This window comes from Microtus oregoni, unplaced genomic scaffold (assembly GCF_018167655.1).
Source record: "Microtus oregoni isolate MIOR12 unplaced genomic scaffold, Mior012 000032F_ref0000030, whole genome shotgun sequence".
In the NCBI taxonomy this organism is placed as follows: Eukaryota; Metazoa; Chordata; class Mammalia; order Rodentia; family Cricetidae; genus Microtus; species Microtus oregoni.
In genome coordinates, this window is record NW_024543091.1 from 26,767,449 (window position 1) to 26,794,823 (window position 27,375).

At 46.5% G+C, this 27,375-nt stretch overlaps 1 protein-coding gene across 1 annotated transcript in view; it reads left to right on the forward strand.

The window, feature by feature from the left end:
* The window catches only part of LOC121466055 (thrombospondin type-1 domain-containing protein 4-like), a 282,146-nt gene that overhangs the window by 71,027 nt on the left and 183,744 nt on the right, over positions 1 to 27,375 (forward strand). Inside the window, exon 4 of the mRNA XM_041679541.1 lies at positions 20,847 to 21,208. Coding sequence (XP_041535475.1) covers positions 20,847 to 21,208 — 362 coding nt within the window. The remainder of the gene's footprint in view (positions 1 to 20,846; positions 21,209 to 27,375) is intronic.

Genomic DNA, 27,375 nt, shown 5'->3' on the forward strand with positions numbered 1-27,375 from the left:
TTAATAGCTCCACAAGATGAACATACTTAACCAGTAATGCAAACTAGGCTTACTCATGCCAAATAGCCTCCACAGAGTCAGAGTTCATAAATGGCGGAGCAGGATTTGGACCCAGGCTGAAGTAGGAGGGGCTTTTCACTATGGATTCTGAGACCCAAGCCAAGAGAGTTATAATCAAAGCCAAGAGAATTATAATCAAATTGAGACCAAGAAGACTTGATGAGCTGGTTTTTGGGTTTGAGGGGAAAGGAGACTGGAAAGGAAAAGTAAAGGCTCTGTTTTGAGCCTTGGATTTCAGGAGAGCATCAGAACTACCTGTGGACAGCAGCCTTCCTAAGGAGGGGGGTGATCCTGAGGGGTCAGGTGTGAAGGTATTGAGATGAGTTTCAGAGAGCTGACAAGATGGTGTCAACAATGCTGATTTTCTGTTTACATTTGGAAAAGCCTGTGGGCATTGGGATGCAGGAATATGGGAAAGAGAAAGCATGTTAAGGTGGGGCGTCTGGCAGGAGTCACAAGAGGGGATGCAGAGAGGCCAGGAGTGTTCATTGATCTTGCTTTCAGTGATACCCCACCATCCACTGATGTGATAACTGGTCCTTTCACATACAAGTTCACATACAACCCAGATATTTCAGGACCCTGCTCCATATTTCATCAATCAGAGAGAAGTTCTTTCTCTTTAAAAAAATCTCAGTTGGCCAAAACTTGTTTGAACATCTTTACAGTTGACTTGGGTATCAAGTTTAATCAACTAGCATAGTAGCAAGTTTAATCGACATTTATACATTCCCTGGGATTTCCTGTCATATGATTGTATTAGTCACTTTGTTGAAAAGCAGCTCATGTCAACCAACACCCACCAGTGATGGATCAAGAAGCAAGTGGCAGTCCCAAGCCCTTTATGCTGGTGCCAAGATACATTCAAGGCAGATTCCGCGTGGAACTCGGCCTCCTTGCATGCAAACTCCCCCACAGCCACTCTCTGTTAGCCTTTTCTCTTTGGATCTTTACTGCCTGGGTTTTTATGGTTTACCATTTCCTCCTCAAGATGATATATTCAAGACATAACAAGAAAGCTGCACCCATGAAATCTCAACAATATGGCTGTCTTAACAAGGCCCGAACAATGACAATACCAGTTGACATGCCGGTATGGATGGAGGCAACTAGTGACGGCTGAGAGAGGGAGAATTGGTCTTTTCCAGGGGTCACCCGCACCCCCAATTAGTTATCCATTACCAAAAAGTCAGCCCTGAAAACATACACATATACTAAATGGACTCAACAAGTTGTATTTATATATTTATGTGTATATATATATAAAACAATAATAATATATAAAAATAATAAAGAAAAAGAGATCATGAATTTGAGAGGGAATTGGGGGTTGGAGGGAGGAGAGGGCAGAAATGATGTAACCATAGTATACATATATGATATTTAATAAATCTTTTAAGAAGAAAGAATTTTACACTTGTATTACAAAGGATTTTTTCCTCTCTTTGATGATTTTAGTGAAATATTTCTAATGGACACAAGGGAGATTTTGGTAAAACTTAACGACATTGTCATAAAAATCCATTGTGTTATCGGAAAGTAAAAAGATGAAGCTGCTGGGGACAGGAGTAGGAAACAGAAACATTGATCCTTTACCCACGACCACCACCAAGGGCCACTGTAGCCGAGATGCCTTGTGGGTGGCAAACTCCACTGGAGCTGTGTGTATCCCAGGAAGCAGCTTCCGGGCCTCTTAGTGGTTTCCCTCTGGAATCTCTTTATACCTAGTGCCATGTGATAGTGATTGTTTATTTTTAACCAGCTCTATTATATCCAGTCTCAGTTGAAAGACTCATCTGGGGAATCAAATTCTGAGAAACACTTCTTTTGGGTGGGTGTCAAATGATTCCCAGTGTAGCGTCATGTTGAAGTTCAAGAGTGACATCTAGCTTGGACTTCAGGTCTCAAAAGAACCAACTTTAAGCTCAAAGTCATGACCAATAGCCTCAAGTAACTGGAAAGGAAGAAGAGGAGAGGAGAGAAGGGGAGGGGCGGGGAGGGAAGAGGAGAAGAGAGAACGAGAGGACAGGAGACAGGGAAAGAATAGGAGGAGACAGAATACCTTCTATGAGGTAGAAGACAAGGCCAACGAGCAGAGGCTTATATAACGGCGCCTCTTCTCAGTTGGTCCTTTCAGTATCTGTGACCAGTCCATCATTGCAGCAGCTTCTAGACAAGGGTGATGTTGACTTTGCAGGCTCAGGTTGGAATGACTGCTTCGTTCGTGTTCTTTTTTATTTAAATTTTTTATCTTTTTGAGAATTTTATGCATGAGTACTTTATTTACATTATTCCATCCCTACCCCAACTCCTTCTGTATTCTCATCTCAAATCCATGACTTGTTTAATTTCACACACACACACCACACACACAAACACACACACACACACACACACACACACACACAAATTCTACCAAGTCTATCTAGTATGGCTCATAAGTACATGTGCTTAGAGTTAGCATTTGGGACTGGATAACCCATCAGGGATCACTCCTGGAGAAAACTAATTTTCTCTTTCTCAGTAGCCATTGACTGTCTATATATAGCTTTTCGTCTTGGGATGGGGCCTCTCCCCATCCACACTGGCTTGTCAGCTGGTGTTATTATGCAGATATTGCTTAGGGAACCATATTGTCGAGATTGCTTGGGCACATCTTCCTATTTGTATCTAGAAGACACTATTAGCAGCAGGTATCCTGGTCTTCTGGATCCTACATTCTTTATGACCCCTCTTCTGTGATTTCCCATGAGCCTTGGATGGAGGGGTGGCACTGTACATGACTCATTGAGGTCTAGGCACCTCACCGTCAATTATTCTCTGCATTTTGGACCAGTTGTGCATCTCTGTGATAGTCTCCATATATTCTTTAAAAAAAAAGCTTCTTTGATGTGGCTATATAGATAAGATTTAGAATAAAGTTAGAAATTAAATTGGTTTAGAAGAATGGCCATAGTAGAGTCTCCTTTAGGGTCTTTGGCTTCTCCGGCAATGTAGATTAGACTACTTTCTGTTAAACACACCGAATCTCGGACTCCAAGCAGCTCGAAATCCTAAGGTATCTCCCACTTTTCCATACTGGAGCTGTCTGGCACACAGCAGAACCAGTTGCCTGCTTACTGCCTCCAAGGGCACCTTTGGTCTCCCATGGCATTGACTGTGCGCTTTGGAAATAGCTGTGGTTTCTAACACAGCGATGCTTCTTCTTCAGGGACTCCAGCCTCTAGTCTAGTTTCAACAATGACTTGCTCCATCCCAAGACGTGGTTCTAGTTTCTTCCTGTCTAACGGACAGAGTGTTTGCATTTGCATGGGGTTTTTAATGGGCTGTGAGCGGTTGGCTCTGAGCAGGATTCTTGATTCAGAGCCAGAGAGACTTGACATGTTTGGGTAAGCCTGTGTTCTGTGGGGAGTTCAGGACTCACTTCTGCTGCACACATGACCCATGTCATCCAGCAGATGGCTAAGAGTTCTTCCTTGGTGCCACCAGCGTGGCTAGAGGGTGGGCTTGTACCTTGGCAAGCAGTGTGGGCAGGGCCACCTTTTCCACAGATATCTGGAGCCAGCAGTCTCAGATCTAGCCAGAAAATGTTAAGAGCGGTTCCTTTGCTCATTCCAGAAGCAGTGGTGGGAGCTCCCAGTTTGGCTGCATAGAATGTTTGAGATGGAAATACTTTCCAGGGAGTTTCTCTTTTAGGCAAGACCATACCTAAACCATCCCAGAAAGACAAATCTGCCCTGTGTTGCGCTGCCCTGAGGAGATGCCTATCAACCTAGAGTTAGCCAGTGTGGTACTGGTGATCAAACCCAGGGGTTTGTGCGTGCTTAGCAGGTAATCGACCACTGAGCTAAATACCCCCTACAAGTGATACCCTTATCAACAGCCTGTTATCTTTCTGCTTATAAAGCCTTCTTTATGGCCCTGATCCTGTGGAGGGAGGTCATCTGTTTGGCTATGTCTCTCTTTGCTCGCTCATCTCAATATCAGCACTTGGGGCTTCCATCCCACTGCCCGTGGCATGGGGACACATTTGCATGTGTGCACACACATGGCCTGTGGGGTCTATTTGGACAATCATCAGCATGTGGCATCCTGTCTCAAAATATAACGTTTTAAATTGTCAAACAATTTTATTACTTAGATTGACATTAGAAGTAATTAACACTGGGGAAATAGTCAACCCTTTTCTGAATGTTTAGGGCCAAAAAAAAAAAAAATCTTGTTGAAATTCAGAGTTTAGGAAGATGCCACGTGCTTTCTGCTGGGATATCTAGGCCCTTTGGCACACCAATACAACTTGAGTTTGAGCATTCCAGGCCATGGGCAGCTCTTGGCTGTAGGAGCTGGTAGATTGGAGTTTGAATTATGGCTAAACTATCTCCTAGCAGCCTGACATTGGTGGATTCCAGCAGCTTCTTTCCGGCTGTATGAAGCATTAGGAGAGGAAAGAAACACAGTAGTGTGATTTTGTGTATGTGTGATTATGTATGACTCTAGTGTGTGACTTTGGGTGTGAGACTCTGCTTATGTGTGTGACTGTGGGTGTGATTGTGCGCGTCTGTGACATGTGGATGTGATTTTATGTGATTGAACATTTGTGACTGTGTAACCGTGTGTGTGTGAGAGCACGTGTGTAGGTGTGTATATGAATGTATGTGTTTGTGACTATTTGTGTGTGTGTCTATGGGAGACTGTTTATATGAGTGACTGTATATGTGTTTTGTGTATGTGAGTATGTATGCGTGTGATGGGCATGTGTGTGTGTGATTGTGTATGTGTGTGATTGTGTATGTGTGTGGTTGTCTGTGTGTTTTCTTACATGTACTCACTATTGGCTAGTTTGACACTCACTACTCTAGGAACCCTTATGAGGGCTGACATTTAGATTAATGTCCCAGTGATAAAAAGGGGCAACGCTGAGGACTAAGTGGACTTAATAAATATTTGCCATATGGTAGAAATTTAACAAGCATCAATTACCTCTCTTTCTTCAAGAACCAAAGTAGTGTGGCCAGCTAGATGGTTCTGTGGGTAAAGGTGCTGGCCCCTAAACTTCACTACCTGGGTTCGATCCCCTGGACTTGTGTGGTTGAAGAAGAGAACAAATCCCACACGTATTGATTTCCACACACACCCTGGCATGCATGCGGCCACACCTCCCTACACAAGGCAAACAAATATAATAAAAATATAGGTGAGTAAAATAATCACAGAACCATCATTGAACCACAGGAAAAGAGATTTAATGTTTTGTTAGATGTGATCAGAAGAGTCTCTCACAGCAGTTAACTGAATTTTGGAAATAATAGAGTTAGAAAATGCTTTGATAACCCCAAGTTGTCATATTTCTTTCAGGAATGGCTGCTGAGTATTTTTAAGTTTAGCATTTTCACTTTGATGATGGCTTGAAGATGCAGTCATCTTCGAATAATCCAGAATGTCTTCATTTCAGCGAGAAAGAGTTTAAAGTGGTGTATGCCTCACAGCCCCTAAGGATCTCGCCCTGCAGAGGACACGGATTGTTGCCCTGGCAGCTGTTTTGCCCCGGCTGTATCTTTCTGCTGTCACTCGACAGCAGTGCATACGGTGGGAGTAGTATTGATGCTTCTCCACCGAGCATCGTGTAGACTTTGATTAACCTTATCGATCATCCTTCAAAGTAATGGGCTAGTGCTTTAAAATGTGCTCATTTTGAAAAAGAAAAAAGAATTAAATGATCGTCCATCGTGCTCAAACTCAGTGATCTAAGTGCATCCTGTGGTTTTATCCAATTGTATCTTTGTAGGCTCATCTATCTGCTACATTAATATATTGGAGCTGGGGAGATAGTTCAGTGGATAAATATCTTCTTACTTTGCAAGCATAAAGTATGGTGGTACAAACATATGTTCCCAGCGATGGATGATAGTATGGGAGATAGAGCCAGGTGGGTCTCTGGAATCCTGTGGGACCCCTACCCTGGCTCTATGTCAAAGTTCTAGACCAGTGAGAGACTCTGTCTCAAAGAAGGTAGAAGGCACATAAGGACTGTCACCCAGAGTTAACCTCTGACCTCTATATTGCATACCATGCATTTGCATCCCACGTACAAAACATAGACACAAATTGCTTAATATTATTTATTTTGATTTTTGTTTTTATATCTGTGTTTATTCCATCGCAGACTTGGTTGTGTCAGAGCAATACGTCTGAGAAATTGGTAGCTGGATTTGGCCAACAACCTGAGCTTTGGTGCACAAAAATAGAAATTACAGTAGAATACAGTGATGTATGCTCACAATGGTGGGTACCTAAAGGAGAGAGCAGCTGTCCTCCCCTGAGGGGTTAGGGTGGTCCGTGAGGAGGGTGTGAAACTCAGAGTTTGGTAAGTCTTAAAGATGAGCAGGCATTTGCCAGGTGAGGTAAGCTTTGGGGAGAAAGCTTTCTGCACAGGAGACTTGGCTGTTAAAAGCTTGCTGTGGTTGAGTAAACTCTTAGGAATAGGGATGTGCTGGCCGAGGAGGCTGCAGGCTTAAATGGAGGCCAAGGAGTATGGACTCTGGGTAGTTGGATTTGGTTCCAGATGCAGGAAATGCTCAGAGAGGCCAGCCCACAGGGATCTGGAGGCTGTGGCTTGCAGAAATAATTCTCACATTAGAGTTGGAGTTGCGGGATGGCTGCAGGGCAGGTACATGCAAGTGGGAGTGGGAGCTGACTAAGCTACGGACCAAGAGGATGGGGAGAGATGGAGTCTAGCAATATTTCTGAATAGGATGGGCTGGGATCTGTGTCCAGCTGGAGGAGGGAAGTCGGTTGGGACTATGTGTTCACCCGGAAGACATCACCAAAAAAGGTCATTGCTGTAACAACAGCATTTCCCGCCAATTTGGATGGGGTGAGTAGATGAACAAGAATGGGTCCCTAACTCTTGGTGGGGGCAGAGAATGAAGAGAAGCCAATGAAAACGTAGCCAGAAGTTTAGGAGAAGAACCAAGACAATGTGGTGTCCCAGAGTCAAGGGGAGAGAAAGAGAAAGTTTGGTTTATCGAGCATAGCTGGGGGTCAGATCCTGAGGGACTTGCTTTGGAAAGCAGAACTGTCGTTTGGATTGTGAGTTTCCACTATTTAGGCAGAGGGAGCAAGGGGAACAGTAGAGGCATCCCCAGTCAAGTACTGAGCAGAGAAAGGAAGTATTTGACATTTTATAGATAGGCAAGCTTGGTAAGTTTCCATCCATACGTACACCCATACACTCAACATTCGTCCTTTCTGTCTATTTTTATACCCACCCATCTAGCCACAGATCCTCATCTGTTCACCCGCCCAGCATTCAGTCCATCCACCCACCCATCCATTCATCCACTCAGCATTTCCCTAGGGCCCACAAGATGACAGATTGCACTTGAGATCTTATTAAAGAGAATGTGTTGAATACAAAGATAAAATAAATCATAATCTGCCTCGAGGAGCTTGTTGTGTTGCTGGGAAGATAATTGCTCTGAAGATAATTAGTGCCAGGCGCTAAGCGCTTCAAAAAGTATGTGTATGCACAATGACTCTGAAAAATGGGAGAGGGACCATTTGGCATAAATGGAAAATGTCTGTTCACAGAAGGGGGGCGGGGAATGCCTTTGAGCTGAGAGGACACCCAGAATGAAGGCCAGAGAAGAGGAGCATGCCCTACTTCATGTATGTTGAGTTGGAATCAGTGATAGAGTTGAGCTAGAAAGGAAGGCTGAGGGAAGATTTTTTTGTTTTGCTTTTAAAGACAGGGTTTCTCTGTAGTTTTGGAGCCCGTCCTAGGACTAGCTCTTGTAGACCAGGCTGGCCTCGAACTCACAGAGATCCGCCTGCCTCTGCCTCCCGAGTGCTGGGATTAAAGGTGTGTGCTACCACTACCCAGTGAGGGAAGATTTGAAAAGGAGTAGAATATCCTTTAATTTGGATTTCAACTTTTAGAACATGGAAACCTAGGGGTCCACTGCTAAACAAAATAGTAACACAAATCGGGCTTAGTTTCAAGAGTAAACTGTGGTGGCCTGGGAGTTCTGAGCGTGTGGTGGTGGGAGGGTCTGAGGCAAGGAATCTAGGTGAGGGCCCTGTTTCAATCCGTTTGCTTTTCTCATTGAGCATTTGCTATGTGAACAGCTCTTTATCAGATGTTGACAAAAAGTCCAGGAAAATGCTTTCCATATGACTCTCTCTCTCTCTCTCTCTCTCTGTCTTTCTCTCTCTCTCTCTCTCTCTCTCTCTCTCTCTCTCTCTCTGTCTTTCTCTCTCTCTCTCTCTCTCTCTCTCTCTGTGTGTGTGTGTGTGTGTGTGTGTGTGTGTGATGAAGGAGACGTCAACATTGAATCTCACACTGAACTGGAATGAACTGATTCAGCTAGGCAGACTACTGAACAAGCCCTAGGGATCTCCCCCCGCCCCCCGCCCCATTTCTGGTGCTAGGTTTATGGCACCTACTCCTTCAGCTGGTGGGGGCTGGGGTTCTGAACTCTGGGCGTTGTGCTTGCTCAGGAAGCACTTAGTGCACCCATCTCCCTAGGCCCACAGCAAGCCTTTCTTATGAGGCTCTTTCTGATCTTCACGACATTGCAGCAAGCAGCTGAGCATCAGTTCAGGTGAGTAGCCAGATTGCCCAACCGTCTCTCCAGCGCAAAGGCTGCCACCACCAGATTGGCCCCTCGGCACGCTTTATTTTGTGCATCACTCATCACGTTCACCGTCTTGGTTGGGGCAGATAGGCAGCTGCCATGGAGAACACCAGGCCACATGGGCTAACCACCATGCCAGAGAACAAACCCAGGCCCTTCGCGGTGACATCTGCTTCTGCTTCCCAGTCAGTGCTCAGCAACATGGGGCGGGCTCGGTATTCAGGCACATGCTCCGAGTTAGGATCTAGTTCTAAGGGAAGAAAATTCCCATGTGGCTGGTGATGAAAGAGACAGGTCAGTTTCAGAAGCGGGGAGTGTTTCCTGTTATAGGGACCACATCCAAATATTTACCTCATTGCATCGCTTGCATGATCCCTGCCTTTGAGTTCGGCAGAAATACACCCAGGCCTTCCTTAGAATTTTGGAATGAAAGATATCTGCTTGGAGCCTCTTATTTGCCGGCAGGGGAGCTCTAGGTGTAGGCTGGGGCTGTCTCTGCTGCTCTCAGGATATTTGGAGCAGATTAATAAGTGGCAAGGGATGTAAACAGTCTTCCAGGAAAAGCCAGCTTCTGGCGGCAGCAGAAGGGATGTCTGTCCCTGTCAAATGCAGTCGGCTTGCTGGACTAATAGGGATGGCTGTCAGAGCCACAGACATGCTACTCCCAAGTTACACAGTAAGCGGGAACAGCCTTGGGTCGACAAGATAGCATCTCCACCCATAGCTTCCTCCAAGACTGCCCTTCTATCTTTCATTTTTCTATGGCTCATTGGCGGCTCAACCTCCTTCCCAAGAGAGTATTTTCCAAAGTGTCTTCCTGGCATACATGCCATGTTAGGTAGGTGGAATCTCACAAATGTGTTCCTGTCTTGTGTCGTAGACTGGACTGGCTTCATGGGGCTCGGGAGGGGGGGGGTGGCAGACGTAGAACTAAGAAGTTTGAAGGTGATAAAATGACGTGGCTGGAATATTTGAGGCTGAAGAAAGTAGCAACAAAGAGTCGAGATCCAAAGCCTGGAGCGTGAGCTCAGTTTAATCTTCCCTCTCTGAGTCCCGCCTGAGTGTGGCCAGTGGCCAGCGGTTCTCCCAGACAGGGAGATGGTTAAAGAAAAACCTTCCTGGGTTCCTCCCTGAGAGGTTCTTGTTTAAGTTTGTGAAGTGGGTTGTGTTTTAAGTCACCTTGAGGAGTCACCCGTGAGAGACAAACGCAGGAGTAGAAGCAAAAGAACAGGGGTAGACATTATTCTCTAATGTCTGGTTCAGAGTAGCATGTTCAATAGCATGTGGGAGGTGGAGTGTGGTGGAGTTGATGGGCCTCTAGCTGTCAAGATTCTCCACTGGAGGGCACAGAGAGAATAGAGCACAGCAGACAGAACAGCAGTCTCAACGCACCCGACTTGACCCCTGTTTGATGCCTCACGACTGGCAGCATGTCAGGGTTTCTTCTGTACAGTTCATAATTTAGCTAAAGCTTCCTCTCTCTGTCCTCCTGTTCTTCCTCCTGGCCTCCATTCACTTTCTCATTCGCTTGGGTTTTTGTGAAAATGCATTTCTTCTGTCTGCTCCTGAGACGCCTTTGTAGTGTGCATTCACGTGCAGAATTTAACCAGATTTTCACCCAGTCGAGGCCAAGCGATTTTGCTATATACTTCTATATCTTTGAGGTGCATTCTCTCTATCCTCTCTTTCTCTCTCTTTCCATCCCCTCTCCTCCTCTCTTTCCATCCCCTCTCCTCCTCTCCGCTCTCCTCCCCATCTCCTGTCTCTATGTATGTGTGTAATGTGCACATGTGATGAACATGCATGTGGAAACAGAGGTAGGTGTTGGATGCCATCCTTAATCATTCGCTACCTTATATTCTGAGACAGGGTCTCTTACTGACCAATTTGGTTAGGCTGGCTGACCCGCAAGTTCCAGTGATCCTCCTATCTCTGCCTTTCCAGCAGAGATTACAGATGTGAGTTGCTAATGGTGCCTGGATTTTACATGGGTACTGGGGATCAAACTCAGGTCCCTACGCTTCTGTGGCAAGGGACTATTCCACCTTCATAACCCTCTTTGAGGATCTTATGTTCGTTTTGCATTAATATTAAGTAAAATGCTGATAAATAAGATTTGAGCCCTCTTGTGTTGTGTCAGCATGGGCAATCATGATGTGAGATCCAGTCATCTACTTAAAAACAAAAACAACAAATGAACAAGACCATAAGTAATGTCCTTGATGGGCGTGGCTGGACTGGAGCATCTCTTTCTCTCAGGTCCCCTGTCCAGGGTCCCCGGTAAAACCCGGCCTAGCTAAGCTGCCCGCTGGTCATCCCGCTGTCCTTTGCCCTTGGCTTTCTGAAATCCTGTTCTCTGGTCTCCAGCTCCAAGGTGTCTTTTCCTAGTGTTTGCTTTAGGGTGCCGATGTGGTTGTGTGGCTGCCCAAGCCTCCTCTTTTCATGTCTCTTCTAGAACAAGGCTTTAGAATGTAAGAGACTTTCGCGTGTGACTCCTCTTCTATGAAGAACAGATGGGCGGCTTCATTTTAGTAAGAGAATTAGAAACCAGTGAAATGGGACATGATTTCAAATTAGTGCCGAAACCAAATACATGCAGAATAATGCCTAGTCAGGGGCTTCCTGGTGGCGAGGGAAATGTCCAGGGCTTTCTGTGAGCAGTACATCGTCCGCTTTGGTTTAGTCTGTGCCTCTTCCTCCCACCCCACACAGTCTGTTCTGAATCTTTTCCTCTTTAATCTATTTATTTTTTATTTATTGAGCAAGCAGTATTGTAACCATGGCTGAAATTTTTTAAATTACAAGAAAACTCCCAGACTCAGCTTTGGTAATAGGTCAGCTGGTTTCATTTTTCCATGTCCCCTTCCAGACTTTGTTCATAGGCGTACAGAACCTTTACATTAGTATAATCATGGTGTAATTTCAAGTTTGTATTTGGCATTTTTTACTTTATATTATATTACAAGACTGTTTATTGCATTGTATTGCTCATGATTACGGTGTTTTGTTGAACCATGAAGCCTAATTTTATTTGGCCATCTTTTTATTTGGCCTTATGAATTTCTCCCTTATACAATGTGGGTGTGGTGGTGTATGGCCAAAATTCCAATACCTGGCCCTCTGGAGGCTCGTGGGTTCAGGGCCAGCTATATGGTGTTTATATAGTTCAAGGTGAGGCTGTATAGTGGCACTATCTCAACACAAAGATGGGGAGGAGGTGGCCATGATGAAATAAACTTGCCGAGGTGGAGCCGGTATTTCCTATTCTCCAAGCCTACCTATTGTCTGTCCCTGCAGTCTCCGGTCCACTCAGCCTCAGTGTGTGTCCTGGCTTGGTTCCCTCCTCACTCCAGCATAACCACAACCACTGTCTATAGATTCCTCAGCCCGGACGTCTTCTTTCTCGCTGCCACTTCTGACAAATACAGACCAACCACTCTGTGTGTGTGTGTGTGTGTGTGTGTGTGTGTGTCTATGTCTACATGTCACAGCACATGCGTGGAGGATAGAGAACAACAGGAATTGGTTTTCTGCTTCCATTTTGTGGTTTTAGGGATCGAACAGGGGTTGTTAGACTCAGTGGCAAGTGCCTTTTCCTAAGTTGAGCCTCCTTTTTGGCTTAGTTTGCTTCTCTGATGCTGGGATAAAACACTAACAACTGTGGTGTAGGGGGAAAGAAGTGTTTATTTCGTACTTCTGAATCACAGTTCGTCACTGAGGGACAGGAGCTTAAGGCAGGAACTGAATGAAGCAGAAAATGAGAGGAATATTGCTTATTGGCTTGCTACCCTATGCCTTGCTCAACCTGCTTTGTTGATGTTTGTGTTGTTAAAATATATAACACCCAGGACCACATAACCAGGGTTGGCACCACCCATAGTGGGTTGGTCCTTTCCACATGAGTCATTAATCAAGAAAATACCCCTCACAGACATGCCACAGGACCGTCTTGGAGGCAGTCCCTCATTAAGATTTCTTCTTCCTAGATATGTCTAGGTTTGTGTGAAGTTCACAGAAACAAATTGGCACAGTGGCCAGACCAACCATGACTCTTTTGGCAGTCCCCAAGAGCTGCTTTCTCTCCTCCAAGTCCTGTGCCAGAGGCAGACCTGATTCATTTTACATCATGTTGGTTACCACATTTTATCTGCCATCACTAAATACCATCTAGAGTTCTTTTCTGCAAGCCACAGAAATAGCAAATGCCAGGGAGGCCAGGCTGGGATGAGTCTAGGATGTAGGTAGGATATGGGTGTGGGTACCATTGAGAGTAACACCACCACCACAAGAATGGTCTCATAGCATGGATGACTAAGGGAGCAGATACTAGAGCAGAGGACCCAAAGCTATTGGTCTCTTGGTCACTTGTCAGGAGATACCAATTCCAGTTGATCTACTCTGTCTGCCTTGGCTTCAGCTAGCTGGCCCCCGGATACATTCCCAATGCCTTTTATGCAACACGGAGACAGATTTCCTAAAAGGCCAAAAGGAAAGGACTACCAGGTTCACATCCACATGTCTTCCCATGCATGTAGATTTATACACGTCTCTGACTGGCATGAAACAACCTTCCAAATGTAGTGTTAGTTCAGGTAGTATTAGTTCAGTTCCCAACCCAAAATACTTGAAGAGTTTCCATTTCCTCTGGTATTATCACAGATCCACTGTTGTGTTAAATCGGGACATGATTAACTACTTTTCTTATGTCTTTGAATGACACCCCTTCCCTCCACCCCCATGCTCTGGTCTTTTGTGAGTATTCAGAGAGGTTCCATAGTGCTGGGGAGATGGCTCAGTCACTAAAGTGCTTGCCTTGTACACACAAGGACCCGAGTTCTATCCCCAAAAGCACAGAAAAAGAGCCAGGCATGGTGGAGTGTCTTAGTTATCCCAGTGCTAAGGTGGCAGAAATAGATTGATCCCTGGGCTTACTAGCCAGCACATCCTAGCCAAATTGGGGGATTCTAGACCAGTGAGAGATCCTATCCCCAAAAAACAAGGAAACAAAGTGGATGATAGCGTGAGGAACAACACCAAGGTTGAGGTTGACCTTTGGCCCTCTATATGTGCATCCATATACATGCATGTGTGTACACACACACATACACACACACTGAATTGAGTGGTCTTGTGTGCCAACTTGACACAAGCTAGAGTCATCAAAGGAAGGAGCCTCAACTGAGAAAATTCCTCCTTGAGATCCAGCTTTAAGACATTTTCTCAATTAGTAATCAATGGGGGAGGGTCCAGCCAATGGTGTGTGGTATCTCCCTGGCTGCTGATCCTGGGTTCCATAAGAAAGCAGGCTGAGCAAGGCATGAGGATCAAGCCAGTAAGCAGCATCCTCCATGGCCTCTTCATCAGCACCTGCCTCTAGGATCCTGCACTATTTGAGTTTCTGTCCTGACTTCCTTCAGTGATGAACAGCAATACTGAAGGGCAAGCCTAATTTAAAAAACCCTTTCCTCCCCAACTTGCCTTTGGGTCATGATGTTTCTTCACAGTAATAGAAACCCTAACTAAGACACGGAGTAGGGGGGCAGGTACAGAGGTAGACAGGGAGAGCTCCTATAATGTGACCTCATAGTTTTTAAGAGGAAGAGAACCCCCAAAGTCCTGTAGGATCTTGTCTGATATATCTTTCCCTGGACTCCAGCCTTCACCCCACGGGAGACACAACATATTCTCCAGAGAAGGGTCTCCATATGGTGTGCACTTTGAATGTGTCCATTCTTTAACTGTTATCCTACCCGTCCTACACGTCCTTGAAAACCCCAGTGGAGTGGAGAGGGTGCCGCTTTGATCTATGGTTGGGTCTGCTTCTGAAGCATTGTAAGACTTTGGACTCATGCATCTGTCCTCCCACTAAAGGGACGTAGGAGCATGCTACCTGTCCCTGTTAGGTGGAAGTGTTAGACATCCTACTTAGTCACCCAACAACCCTGATGAAGTGGCATTAAAGGTCAGCCATTTTCAAGCTTCCGCCACTGGACCCTGCTATTGTTCAATGGCTGATGCGAAGTGGGAATGAGAGCTGCAGAAATACATCCCGTGAAAATCAGGCTCACAGCTGTGCTGATCAGTTTCAGCGTATGAGGAGGTGTTTGTCATCCCTCCCCTTTGCCCTTCCTGTTGCCACCCTCTGGTTTTCCCCTGGTCTTCCAGAGGGGGCTCGTGCCTTTTCCAGAGATGCTGACGCCGTTCCTCTGGACAGCAGTACCCACGGCTGCCCCTGGGCCCGTGTGCTGCTCCTTTCCTCGGTGGGAGATGGTGTGTGCTGTGTGTTTGCTCCTGCTTTCCTTTTCTGATCATTTGAGTATTTTTATCAAAATTTTCCTTAGGAGCTACCAGTCTCAGGAGATGAGGTCATTTAAAAGTAATCACTCCAGGTTTAGTGAGCTTCTGCTCAACTCTGCACACTATCCCTCAGGTGAGTCCAAACATGACTGGAATTGCCACGGGACCTTTCCTGGCTATCTGCTTGCTAACACTGTAACGTGTTTGATTTCTCCAGGGTGGACGACAGACCATAGCTGTTCTGGGGGTTCAGTTAGATAATACAACTAAAGCAATTAGCCCTTTGGTTGCCCTGGTGGTTGTTATTCCTGTAATTGCTAAGCATATTCTAATAGGTCTGGCCTTGCAGCTGCCTGCGATATCCATGATCCCCTGGGGCAGCCAGCTGGTGATATGAAGCTGGTAGTACTGGGCAGGTGGGTGTTGGAGCCACAACGGTTTCTGTTCTTTTCATTCCTGTCACTCTGCTTGGCATGGAAAGATTTTCCAGTTGGGCCCTCTTGTTAACAAAGCCAGAGAACTCTTAAGTCATATTAAGTTAAAAAAAAAAATTGCACATGAAATTGCAGCGTTGTAGATCAGATTTGCTCAAATATAAAGTTTTTCTAGTGCTTCGACCTAATGCTTAAAGAGAGATAGCTGCGAACAGATTTCTTCTATTAGCCTACTTTTTGTTTTGTGTTTCAACAATTAACGTGCTATAGAAACTATTTTAACAAATGTAAATTAGCGTCATTCTAACAGAAAAATTATATTGCGTTATAGTAAGGGAACTTTTCGTCTAGTTGGGCTCTTATTTAGAATGTGTCTAGACTCTTCATATTGTTTCCAGTTTGTTCTTTTCATATCATGATGTGATAGCAATTCTTGTATATGCATGTGTAACATATATGTAATGTTATGTGATAGTTTGAGTATAGCTAGCATAAACTATGGAAGGTAGCCTGCCCTATTGCCAGCTCCGGAGTGTGTGGCTGGGCTCTCACGATGGGGAGTTGTGGAATTTCGGGTCCCTTGCTGTAGAATTACACTATAAATTTGAGAATTCATGCCAGTAGAATAGGATGGAATGTGGTTTCATTTTCCCTTCCCACCAGGATCTTGCCCAATTTGGCAACTGGATGCTAAATTAGGGTGGGATTAGTTGAGGGAAGTGGTCCCCTGTGTAGCTGCGTGTCTAATGGAATGTTACAGAAAGCATAGTGGTTATCTGTTACCGAGAGATTGGGAAGGGACAGAGAGCGTCTATCCCCATGGGCATCAGAAACACCTTCCTGTCTTTGTTCCTTTATCCCTAACTATCCTTGTGCTAGAAAAACCATACACATGGAATTACCCCTCCTTCTGCTTCTGTTTTCCACCAACAGTACAAGCAGAGTGGTGGTATCTTACGGGGAAAATGCCCAGGAGACTAGGGGAATGGAGAACTTACCTGATTGTAGGCTACTCTGCGCCTCTCATTAGCCTGACCCCATAGCACATCCCACAGTTTCTTGGGACCTCAGTTTCTCCAAAAACATGACCTGGTGGTAGTAGCTTGCCTCTGTCCTGCCAAGGAGCTGACTTATATGTGTGTGTGTCCTACAGGGAGAAGTGACTGGTATCCTTTCCTGCCTTGTCCCGCCACTCCAGAGCTCTGTTTGTTTGAACAAATCACTACAGATTTGATGGCATAAAACAGCAGAGGTGACTTCCCTCACTGTTCCCCAAGCCAGATGTTACCAGTTATGTGTGCTTTCCCCAATCCTCAGGTGGAGACCCCTTTTGTGTTTCTTTAGCATCTGATGGTTTCAGGTTCCGTGGCTTTGACCACATCCCTGCACTCCTTGTTTAGGTGGTTACATTGCCTTTTCCTCAGGGCTGTGTCTTCTCTGCTTCATTGGACCCCAGCCCTTATGTCTTTGCCTTGTTCTGTGTTTATAAACAGGAGAAAACCCTTCTCTCTGGGTGCTCGGTGCGGTAGATCTGAGCTCATGTACTCTGAGGTCAGAACCACCGCCCTCTAGTCAGCAGCTGTCAGTCATCACCCAGACCTGCCTCCTCTCATGTCTGTCCTATTCTTGCTTTGACCCTGCCTGCAGCTGGATCACCCCACATCACCTCCACCCTTGCTTTGGTTCTCCTGACGTAGCTTCCCTAAATCAGTTTGTCAATGCCAGCTGAGGTCTGCTGATGACTTCAGGGGGACAAACCCCTTGCTCCTCTGCTTGACTCCTGCTTTTATCCTATCCTGCTCGAGTTACTTCCAGAACCTTCAGGAGCCAATGTGAGCTGTAAAGATGGTCTGAGAAACTCCACAGTTTGTTAAATGAAAGTGGCCCTGATTATACATCAGTAGCTTCACGGTGACTGATTACCTGAGGCTAGAGCTCCACTTAAGAGCTAAGCCCTGCATTTCAGTGACCACGGGGACAGCTGGAGTATTTCTTCGTGATTGTTAGTCAGGTTCTTGACCAGTTCTCACAGCTACCTTGTGAGGCAGGCTTAGTGCCATCACTCATGGGTGACATCACACATGACACCATGTGGCATCCTGGGAGTCAGCCTTGTCAAGTTTGTTCCAGATAATCCTTAGACTGCCTCACCACTTAGGTGACCTTTGAACTGGCAAAATCCAAGGTCCGTCAAAACACAAATGAATGAAGGCCATCTGTAGGCATCTTGGCACTGCATAGATAAGTCCATGGCTTGTTGAAAAGAATCCATGTTCTGTAGAAAGCCCTAGATTTGCTCCAAGGATAGGAAAGATGTTTGAGGAAGATGCTTTGGAAGGGCATGTCTGCTGGGAGGAGAGCAAGTGCCAGAACTTGTATATTCTGAGACCTGGTTATGTCTGAATCTAGTACAGTGACTGGGGACTAGCCACACGGTGTTTCTGAACCTCCGTTTCCCTTCCACAAAAGGAGATTTGTGGATAGACACAAGACTCATACTGTGGGGACTGGAGAGATGGCTCAGCAGTTAAGAGTACTGGCTGCTCTTCCAGAGGTCCTGAGTTCAATTCCCAGCAACCACATGGTGGTTCACAACCATCTATAATGAGAGCTGGTGCCCTCTTCTAACCTGCGGGCATACATGCACAGCGCTCAGACCTAAATAAGTAAAACAAAATTTAAAAGCAGACTCAGGTTGTACAAACAATTAGAGTTCAGTAGATGCTTATGAGTCCCAGCTCGGCTGGGACGCCCTTGTTTCCCCTGCCTTCTCAAGCCTCCCACTCCCTCGGTCCAGCCAAGGCAGCCAGTCCATCCTAGGAGCCTTCTCATCATGTATTGACTGACAGCATATCCTGCTGTGGTTAGGCCACTCGTATGGACCTGGGTGCTTTCCTCTCTGTCGTCAGGGCCTGATGTGGTTAGCTCGCTAGCTGGATATACTCTGAGATCTTCCAGGGGGGGAAAAGTCTCAGTGAAGAGCTCTAATCATCAGCTTGGCCTGTGGGCATGTCCAAGGAGGGTTTTTCAAATTCATCTATTTATTTTACATCCTGGAGTCAGCCTCCTCTCTTATCCTGCCCTCCTAGTCCCGCTCCCCCATTCCCTCCCTCCTATACCGCAATCTCCTCCTCTTCCATCTCTACCCAGAAAAGGGCAGGTCTCTTATGAGTATCAATAAAACATGGCATATCAACTTACAGTAAGACTAAGCACCTCCCCATGTATTAAGGCTGGGCAAGTATAAGTAGGATCCAAGAAGCCAGTAAAAGAGTTGGAGACAGCCCCTGTCCGTGATATTAGGAGTCCCACAAGAGGACCAAGCTACACACCTGTAACATATATGCAGAGTGCCTACATGCGGGCTCCCTGGTTGTCGGTTCAGTCTCTGCAAGCCCCTAGGAGGCCCGGTTAGTTGATTGTGTGAGCTTTCTCATGATGTCCTTGACCCCAAGGAGGGTTTTCCTGATTACCTTAGCTGAAATGGGATGACCCAGCCCACTGTGGAGGACGCTATACCTGAGTTTGAGCCCCCGGGCTGTATAAGAATAGGGAAAATGAGCTTGGTAGCACACGTGCCTGCATTAATTCACTTTTCTCCACTCTTGAGCGTCGGTGTGATGTGATTGGCTGCTTCATATTCCTGCTGATATAATCCCTATAATAATGCCCCTGGAGTTTGACCTAAAACAAGCCTATTCTCCCCTAAATTGCTTCCGGTCAGGTGTTTTATCACAGCAGCAGGGAATGAAGGGGGAGACTGCCTGATTCTGAGCCAGGTATACAGCTGGTGCTCAGAACGTGTCTGTGTTGAGGGGAAAACATAGCTGTCTCTTCAGTGGAAAGAAGAGAGAGTTTATTCTGGAGGCAAATGTAAGTGGCCATGGTCCAGAAAAACAGATTCAGGTTATCCCAAACACCATGTTCAAACATATGTCATTTTTTTTTATAGTAACAGGGGGGAAAAACAAGGTAAATTTAAAATGCATTGGTGGGACCATCAGTAGGTGGGTTACAGTCACGTCTCTGCTATAAGCCTAAGGTGGAAGCTAAAAAGGATTTGCCCCAAGGATGTAAGGTCAAATCCAAAGGCGAGCAAGAATGTCTATTAAGGGGACTAATAGGGAACCCAAGGTAATTTGGTGTCTGGCATTGCAACATTCCAGCTCTCCATAATCACAGAAGTTCAAGTCCGTCTGTCAGCCTTGCAGAACCTTTAATACGTGTGCAGCAGTTTTTCTTGGAACTTCAGTTCATGTCTGCATAACAGAGGAACCTCTCTAGAGCGACTTTTAGCTCGGCGCCTAGCATGGCCAGTCTCTGGAAAGACCAGCTCAACAAAGGGTGGAATTGCTCTGGCTGGGGCTTGCACGCTGCAATGTTTCCCACTTCTGGTGTGTATGGGAGCAGGAAAATGGTCCTGACTGCTTGCTAACAAGTTCTTAATGCCAAACTTCCCCGTGCACAGACAACCTCACTTACGGCCTAGAAGGCACTGGGACCATTCTCTTGCCAAATGTACTGGCGTCGGAGGCTCGGAAACTTCCTAGTCATGCTTAGGAGGAGGTGGTAGGGGTGTGTGTGTGTGTGTGTGTGTGTGTGTGAGTGTGTGTGTGCGTGCTTGCGCGTGTGCGTGTGTGTGTGTGTGCGTGTGCATGTGTGTGTGCATGTATCCTGGCAGCCTGGCTCTGGGGCACAGCCTCCAAACTGTTCCAGCCATTTTTCTGCAGGGAGACGGGGCAATTTCCCTGCAGCTAAAGGGAGTCCAGGTCTTCTGGTTTAGAGGGAGGCATCTGGCTGGAAGATGAGGAGCAGGACTCCTGAAGACTCCATACCTGCTCTATGAGACCGCAGCTCACATATTAGCTATCTCCCTCATGGCTGGGACAAATCACCCATAAAAGCAACTTCATGAAAGGTTTCTTTGGCTCATGGTTTGAGGGTGCAGCCTATCATGGTGGAGAGGAGGAAACTGGCTGTATCATGGGTGTAGTCAGAAAGCAGAGCAGGATCAATACTGCTACCAGGCCTGCTTTCTGGGTTTTGTCAGCAACCCCAGACTATGGCATAGTGCCGTCCTTGCATAGGGTGGGTCTTCCTACTGTATCTTAATCTAGAGAAACTCTCGCAGATAAACCCAGAAGTGTGTGTCCATGGTGATTCTAAATCCAGTCAAGTTGATAGTAAAGATTAGTCATCACAGTGCTCAAAGCCAGCCTGCACTGTGACTCTCCTGGCTCCTGGGCACTTTAGTTGTCTCTTAGGACTGAGTTAGTATTGATTGTGACCCAGGCTGAATTATATGCATTCTGTTTTGAAACTTAATTGTACCCTGTGTCTACATGGATCCAGGAGAGAAACTAACCCTGTCCCAAGCGTCTCAGGTTTCAGGTCCCTTAAACATCCTCTGTGTCTGCAGGTCCCACAACGGATGGCTGTGGCAGAGGGAACCCCAGAGGACAGTGGTGGTGGCTCTCCAGGAGTTTGGGGCTCTTGGGGCCCCTGGTCTGCCTGTTCCCGCAGCTGCAGTGGCGGTGTGATGGAGCAGACGCGTCCCTGCTTGCCCAGCAACTACCGCAGTCGTGGAGGTTCGCGACCTGGTGGCCCTACGCTGTCCTTCACTGGCCATGTCGTGTCAGCCGTACGCACCTCAGTACCACTGCATCGAAATCGTGAGGAGCAACGTGCCCAGGCTGGCCCCGATGCCAGCCGCCCAGGCCCCACAGTGGTGCGAGGCAGCCGCCACCCACAGGCCCGGGTCCGAGAATCCTCAGAGAGAAGGTATGTGCACACCATGGTCCCTGTGTCTGTCCCTGCCTTGACAACAGGGGAGCCTCTACACTGATTGTGCAGAATGAGAGGAATTCTTACCACAGCCCCTTATGTGCAAAAATGTGCCTGTGGGGGCCGGTGGAGACCATAGCAGGGCATCTGGTGTGATTCCTCAGACAAAATCTACCCTTTAGTTTTTTGAAAAAAAAAAAAAAAGTCCCTTACTTACCAGAAACTCATGATTTGGCTAGGCTCCCCCACCCCTACCTGTGTTCTTAGGGGTGGAACGTGGGTCCTCCTCCTTGTGTACAATTACTTTATTGACTGAGCCACTTTCCCAGCCCCCCGCATAGCTTTTTACTGATTTTACAGCCTCTACAGTCCCAAGGCCACTCCTATCCCGCTCTTTGATTGTAAAATTACTCCTCAAAGTGAAGAGGTAAATGGAGGCTGCTCGTTTGTTTCCCAGCCACCCAGACCTGAATAACCACATAAAAACTATATCAATTGCAACACTGCTTGGCCAATGACTCAGGTGTATGTCTAGCTAGCTCTTATATCTTAAATTAACCCATATCTATTCAACTATGTATTGCTATGAGGCTGTGCCCTACTGGTGAGTTTCCAGCATCTTTCTCCTTTGGCAGCTACATGGAACTCTTTGACTCTGCCTACACACACACACACACACACACACACACACAATCTATCTATCTATCTATCTATCTATCTATCTATCTATCTATCTATCATCTCTGTTCAAATTTCCTGTCTGTCTTTACTCTGCTAAGCCATTGGCCAAAGGAGCTTTATTCATCAACCAATAAAAAACAACACTTATACAGAAGGACACATGGAGCAAATTCTGAGAGGCCATTAGACGTCACACTTCAGGGAGATCTGTGAAGGTGTGAAGAGAGGAGGAGACCCTGTGTGCTGATTGGACACAAGCTAAAGTTACCTGAAAGGAGGAACCACAAATGAGAAAATGCCTCCATAAGATCTGACTTTAGGGCATTTTCTTAATTAGTGATTGATGGGGGAGCACCCATCCCATTGTGAGTGGGGCCACCCCTGGGCTGGTGGTCCTGGGTTCTATAAGAAAGCAGGCTGAGTAAATCATGAGGAACAAGCCATTAAGAAGCACCCCACCATAGCCTCTGTCTACATCAGCTCCTGCCTCCAGGTTCTTGTCCTGTTTGAGCTGTGCACCCACTGCTTTTGATGATAGACTGTTATCTGGAGCAGTGAGTGAAACAAACCCTTTTCCTTCCCAAGTTGCTTTGGGTTGTGGTGTTTCACCATAGCAATCGTAATCCTAATTAAGACACTTGGGTCCCAAGATGGCACCACTGTGCTGGGAAGAGGTGGGGAGCTAGAAACCACTTGTCACAGGCTGTGTGGAGTTAACGAGAGGACAAAACACAGAGACTTGCTCAAAAATGAGGTCTCCTAAACAGACCTAGATAATCACAATATCAAGTGACATACCCATAGGGATGGAGGAATCTCACCTACATGAAGAGCTATAAGCAATTAATGACTCCGTTGAGAGGGGAGAATCTGTCCTTTCCAGGAATGAGACTGCCTGATAGACTATCCAGTCCTAGGAGGTCAGCCCTAAATACATATGAATAATACATATGGACTCAGTGGGAGATATACATACATACATACATACATACACATATATAAACAAGAATAAGGAAGAGATCACGGATTTCAGCGGGAGTCTGGGGACGCAAAACACAGAAAGAATTGGAAAGGAAAGATGGAGGGATACAAATGATGAAAGCACAGTACTCATGTATGAAATTCTCAAAAAATTAAAAAAGCAGGTGTATGAAGAGCTGATGTGTGCCGCCAGTCTTTGGACGGGTTACAGGTTTGGAGTCTTAGCTAACCCCCAGCTGTGATTACGGAATCCTGTAATAGTAAATATTTTTTCTAGGAAGTTTCTAGATGTATTTTCAATACGTCATGTTACTGTGGATGCCTCTTTTCAGAAGCTCAGGCCTCAAGGTCTCCTGTCTTCCTCCTCGCTGTGGCCCCCAGCGAGTTCCCCTATCTGAGATACCTATGACACTTTGTGATTTAAATGTTTGTTTGTTTATGTGTGTGAGCCACGTGTACCCAGAAGCAGAGGATGTGGATGACATCGGGTGTCCTGCTCTAGCCCTCTGAGCCTGCCTCTTTGAAGCAGTCCTTCACTGCACCTGAAGCTAGGCTGGTGGTGACTAAGACCCAGCCGTCCTCCTGTCTTTGCCCCTCACAATGCTGAGATCACATACAGGGCCACGCCCATTCTCATGTGGGAACTGAGTATTTGGACTCAGATCATTGTGCTTTCAAAGCAAGTCCTCTTACCCACTGAGCCATCTCCCCAGACTACCACAGTGTTCTAGAACACAGAACTGTCTATGCTTAAGAGAGAGAATTCGGGATGAATTTTCACATATGGTTAACATTCCCTGTATAATCTGGCATTGCCTCCGTGGCCAAACCCTGGATTATTTCTCCAAGGAACCATGAATGCTCCCACCAAATAGGATAACAATAAGACTCTAAATAGCCTAAACCAGTGAAAATCAGGTTTCCTGCCCGGTGAGTATTGCCACCAAAGCATAATAAAAAGACAGAGCCAAAAACTTGCTTTTCAGAATTCTTGATTTCAAAACCGCGGTGAGGTCATCCCTAAGGTTCGTTACGTGCCCATTGCTCACTTAGGTGCTGTTCTTGCTGCCTTCTGCTGACACCTGAGACAGGCGCTAATATTATTTTCCTAAAGGGGAGGACATAGAGGCTCTCTTGAGATGGGTGCTTTCCCCAAGGCTCCAGAAGCAGTGGAGGAAGTCAGGGTTCGCATCAAGGTGGTGGTAGCTCTAAGGAGTAGATAGAGCAGAGATGATAATACAGTCGGTGTCTGGGGACTGAGGAGTTTGAGTGACAACCAGCATTGTAGAGGCAGCCAGTAAGGTGAAATCTGAAGGTGCACTGTTAGGCTGCTTACAGTACTCAGATCTGTGGGGGACACCAGCTTTGGGGCTAGAAACCTGGGACTAGGAGGGAGGTGCTGGGTGGGAAAGGGGCTCTGTGGTTGAGCTTCTAGGAGATCTGCCAGGAGGTGCAGGCTCTGTGCTCCTCCTGACCATGCTGCAGACATTCAGCTGAGCATTTGATAACAGGGTACCTTTGCTCTTCTAACTTACTGGCAAAGGGCCAGTTACTGCTTACTGTGAGGTTCCTACTCGGTGTTTGTCACGCTCTTGTAATTTGACGGTTTCAGATGAAACAATCCAAATATTAGCTGGGAGGCCTGTGCTGCTGAAGAACGCTGGCCTCTTCCTGACTGATGCAATCCACGTTTGCTTATATTTATCAGTCATTAGGCACTCACACAGTGTATCTAACCCCAAGGAGGAATGTCAGCATGTTCCATGGAGAGTTGGCCACTCCATTCTCTGTTGTGGGTTTGAGATTTGAGGCGGAGGCTGTTGGCGTTTAGCTGCTTGTAAAAACTGTTAGGTTGCTGAGCCAAGCAACTGAGAATTTAATTGGAGCCATATAATAAATAGGACGAGTCAACCTTCCTACAAATATTTATGCAATATCCAGTGTGCTGGGAGGCCTGGGACAGACACAACAGTGAATACAGACAGCTCTGTGGGACCGAAAGGCCCTTACTGGCAGGTGGGGACAGTCGTTTACGAACCTACCATGTTCTTGCTCCCCCACCCCATTTGTGTGTGCGTGCACACACGTGTGCACACACCCACGTTCATGCACATGTGTGGAGGCCAGTGGCCAATGTCGCGTGTTCTTCCTCAATTGCTTTCTACCTTGCTTTTCTGAGAAATGTTCTCTCCCCGGACCTGGAACCTAGGACTTACTAGTTTGGCAAGAGGCTGGCACTGATTCCCAGAGATCTCTTGTCTCTGTCCAACCCCCCATCCTGGCCCTGAAATTACAGGTGTGCATTGCTGTGTCTGGATCTTCTAAATGTGGGCTCTGGGGGGATCAAATTCTGGTGCCCGTGCGTGTGCAGCAGCCAGTTTACTGACTGAGCGTCTCCAAGGCCCAGGTTTCTGCTTTTTAAGCGTGAGAATCCTTTCTGCAAAATCGGTGTGAAGTGGCAGCCCAGTGTGTATCCTGATAGAAGCTGGTCTACTCTGGAGGGAGCCTCGAGGCTACTGCTGTAGAAAACTGGACTCTAGACCCAAACGGATAATGGTTTTCAGTCTTGCCTGAAGACTAGACCCCCCCCCCCCCCCGCTCATTCCTTCTCTCTGGAAACCCTGACATCTGCACCATATTCCAGACCGACCTCAGAATCTCTGGGGCTCATCCTCAGACAGGGACAGAATTCCAGTCCAGCTCAGTTTGGGAGCCCATGGTCTTTGTGACACCATATTTGTTTGGGAACGAATATGGAAGTTAATATCATTTTGCAGAATTTTCTACTTTGGTGAGCACATGTCACAATCTCTTACAGTATGTAGTATGTATGTATATTTATGGAGAGGGCATAGCTTGTTTAAACAGAGCTACAGTCCCCACCCTCTCCTTATCTGTTGGGGGTTCTAGTTTGCAGGTCAGTGGTGTAGGCATAGACCCCAGAAGTTGAGAGGCTCTGCTCTGGAGGGCTAGAGAGGACATGTATGCAAATGTCACTCAGCATAGTGTGATGATGGGGACCACGATGAACTCTGGCTCATGCACAATGCATTTAACACACTTACATAGCTCTGCAGGGCAGACGCTGTTCTTCACATTTTACACACGGGCCCATGGACACTCTGAAGAGTGTGGGAACTCACTCACAACTACCCACATCGGAAGCAGCAGCTGGTTCTGGCACACACGGGCCTGACAGACTGCCGCCTGTGTCTTATTTCCACGCTGGGTATTTTGGAAGGGAGGCAGCTGATAACCAGCAGATGTGATTAGAACATCTGCTCGGAGAGCAGGCAGTCTTGAAAAGTGGAAGGAATTTCATAGTCAAGACTTACTCAGTGTCTCCCTCAGACTGTTCCACTCCCTTCATCAGGAAACCCCTCTTAGCATCTAGTCCTAGGCATAAAAGAGCTGAGAGAACCAAAAGCAACTACCCATTTGGGGGAGTTCTTATACTGTGGTGGTAGAAGTTGGGTACACACTCTAGATCTTCCCGTGCTGGAGGACGATAGAGGAAGGAGCAGTCAGGACAGCTGCCTACAGCAGCTAGGGGTTGGGCCTGCTCCTACAAATAGAATTTATTTAATGAGATCTGTCTGGGAGCTTCTTTATTCTACTTGCTCCCATAGCAGGCCTTTCTAAGTATTTTTATTCAAACACATGGGCACACTGTAAGTTCCACTCTGGAACCTCACAGGGGCCACCCCGTTAGAGCGCTTCTACAGAGTGTAAAGTTCAGAGTTGAAAGGTCCTGGCCCTCCGTTGTCTCATATCGCTTATGAGGTTAAGAATGACAGTAGCGATTGAGATGGTTAATATTGATTACTAACTTGACAGTGTCCAGAATCACCCAGACCAGCCTGTGGGTGTGTCCCCACCGTGACTATAGGTGGCAGCATTCCCTGGGCTGAATAAAAAGAAGGGCACTGAGCACCAGCGTCCATCTCTCCTGCTTCCTGGCTGTGTATGGCATGTGACCAGCCACCTCACACGCCTGTTGCCGTGTCTTGCCTGCCACAGTGGTCTGGCTGAAGAACTGAGGTCATATCCCCAGTGCCCATATAAAAACCATACATGGCATACACACCTGTAACTCCAGCTCTCGGAGGCGGAGACAGGAGGAACCTGGGAGCTCGTTGCCCAGACAGTCTAGCCAATCTGTGAGCCTAAGCAATTCCGGCTCAGTGAAAGAATATGTCTCAGAAAAAGAACGAGAGAAGAAAGACAGTCTGACATCAAACTCTGGCTTCCAGAGATAGCTATATAGGTATATATATATATCAGTATGGTCACACACATATCACCCTCTACAGACACATGCACACACACTTGTGTGGGGTGTTAGTCAATACTTTATTGCTAAGCTACATCTCCAGCTCTGTTGTATATGTTTGAACTTAATTTTTTGATTTGAGGGGGGGGGAAAGTGTGTATATAATAACAAGGTTCCTTCCAGGCCTTTCCCTCCCCAGGCCATAGGTGCTTATTTTAAGAAATTGTGG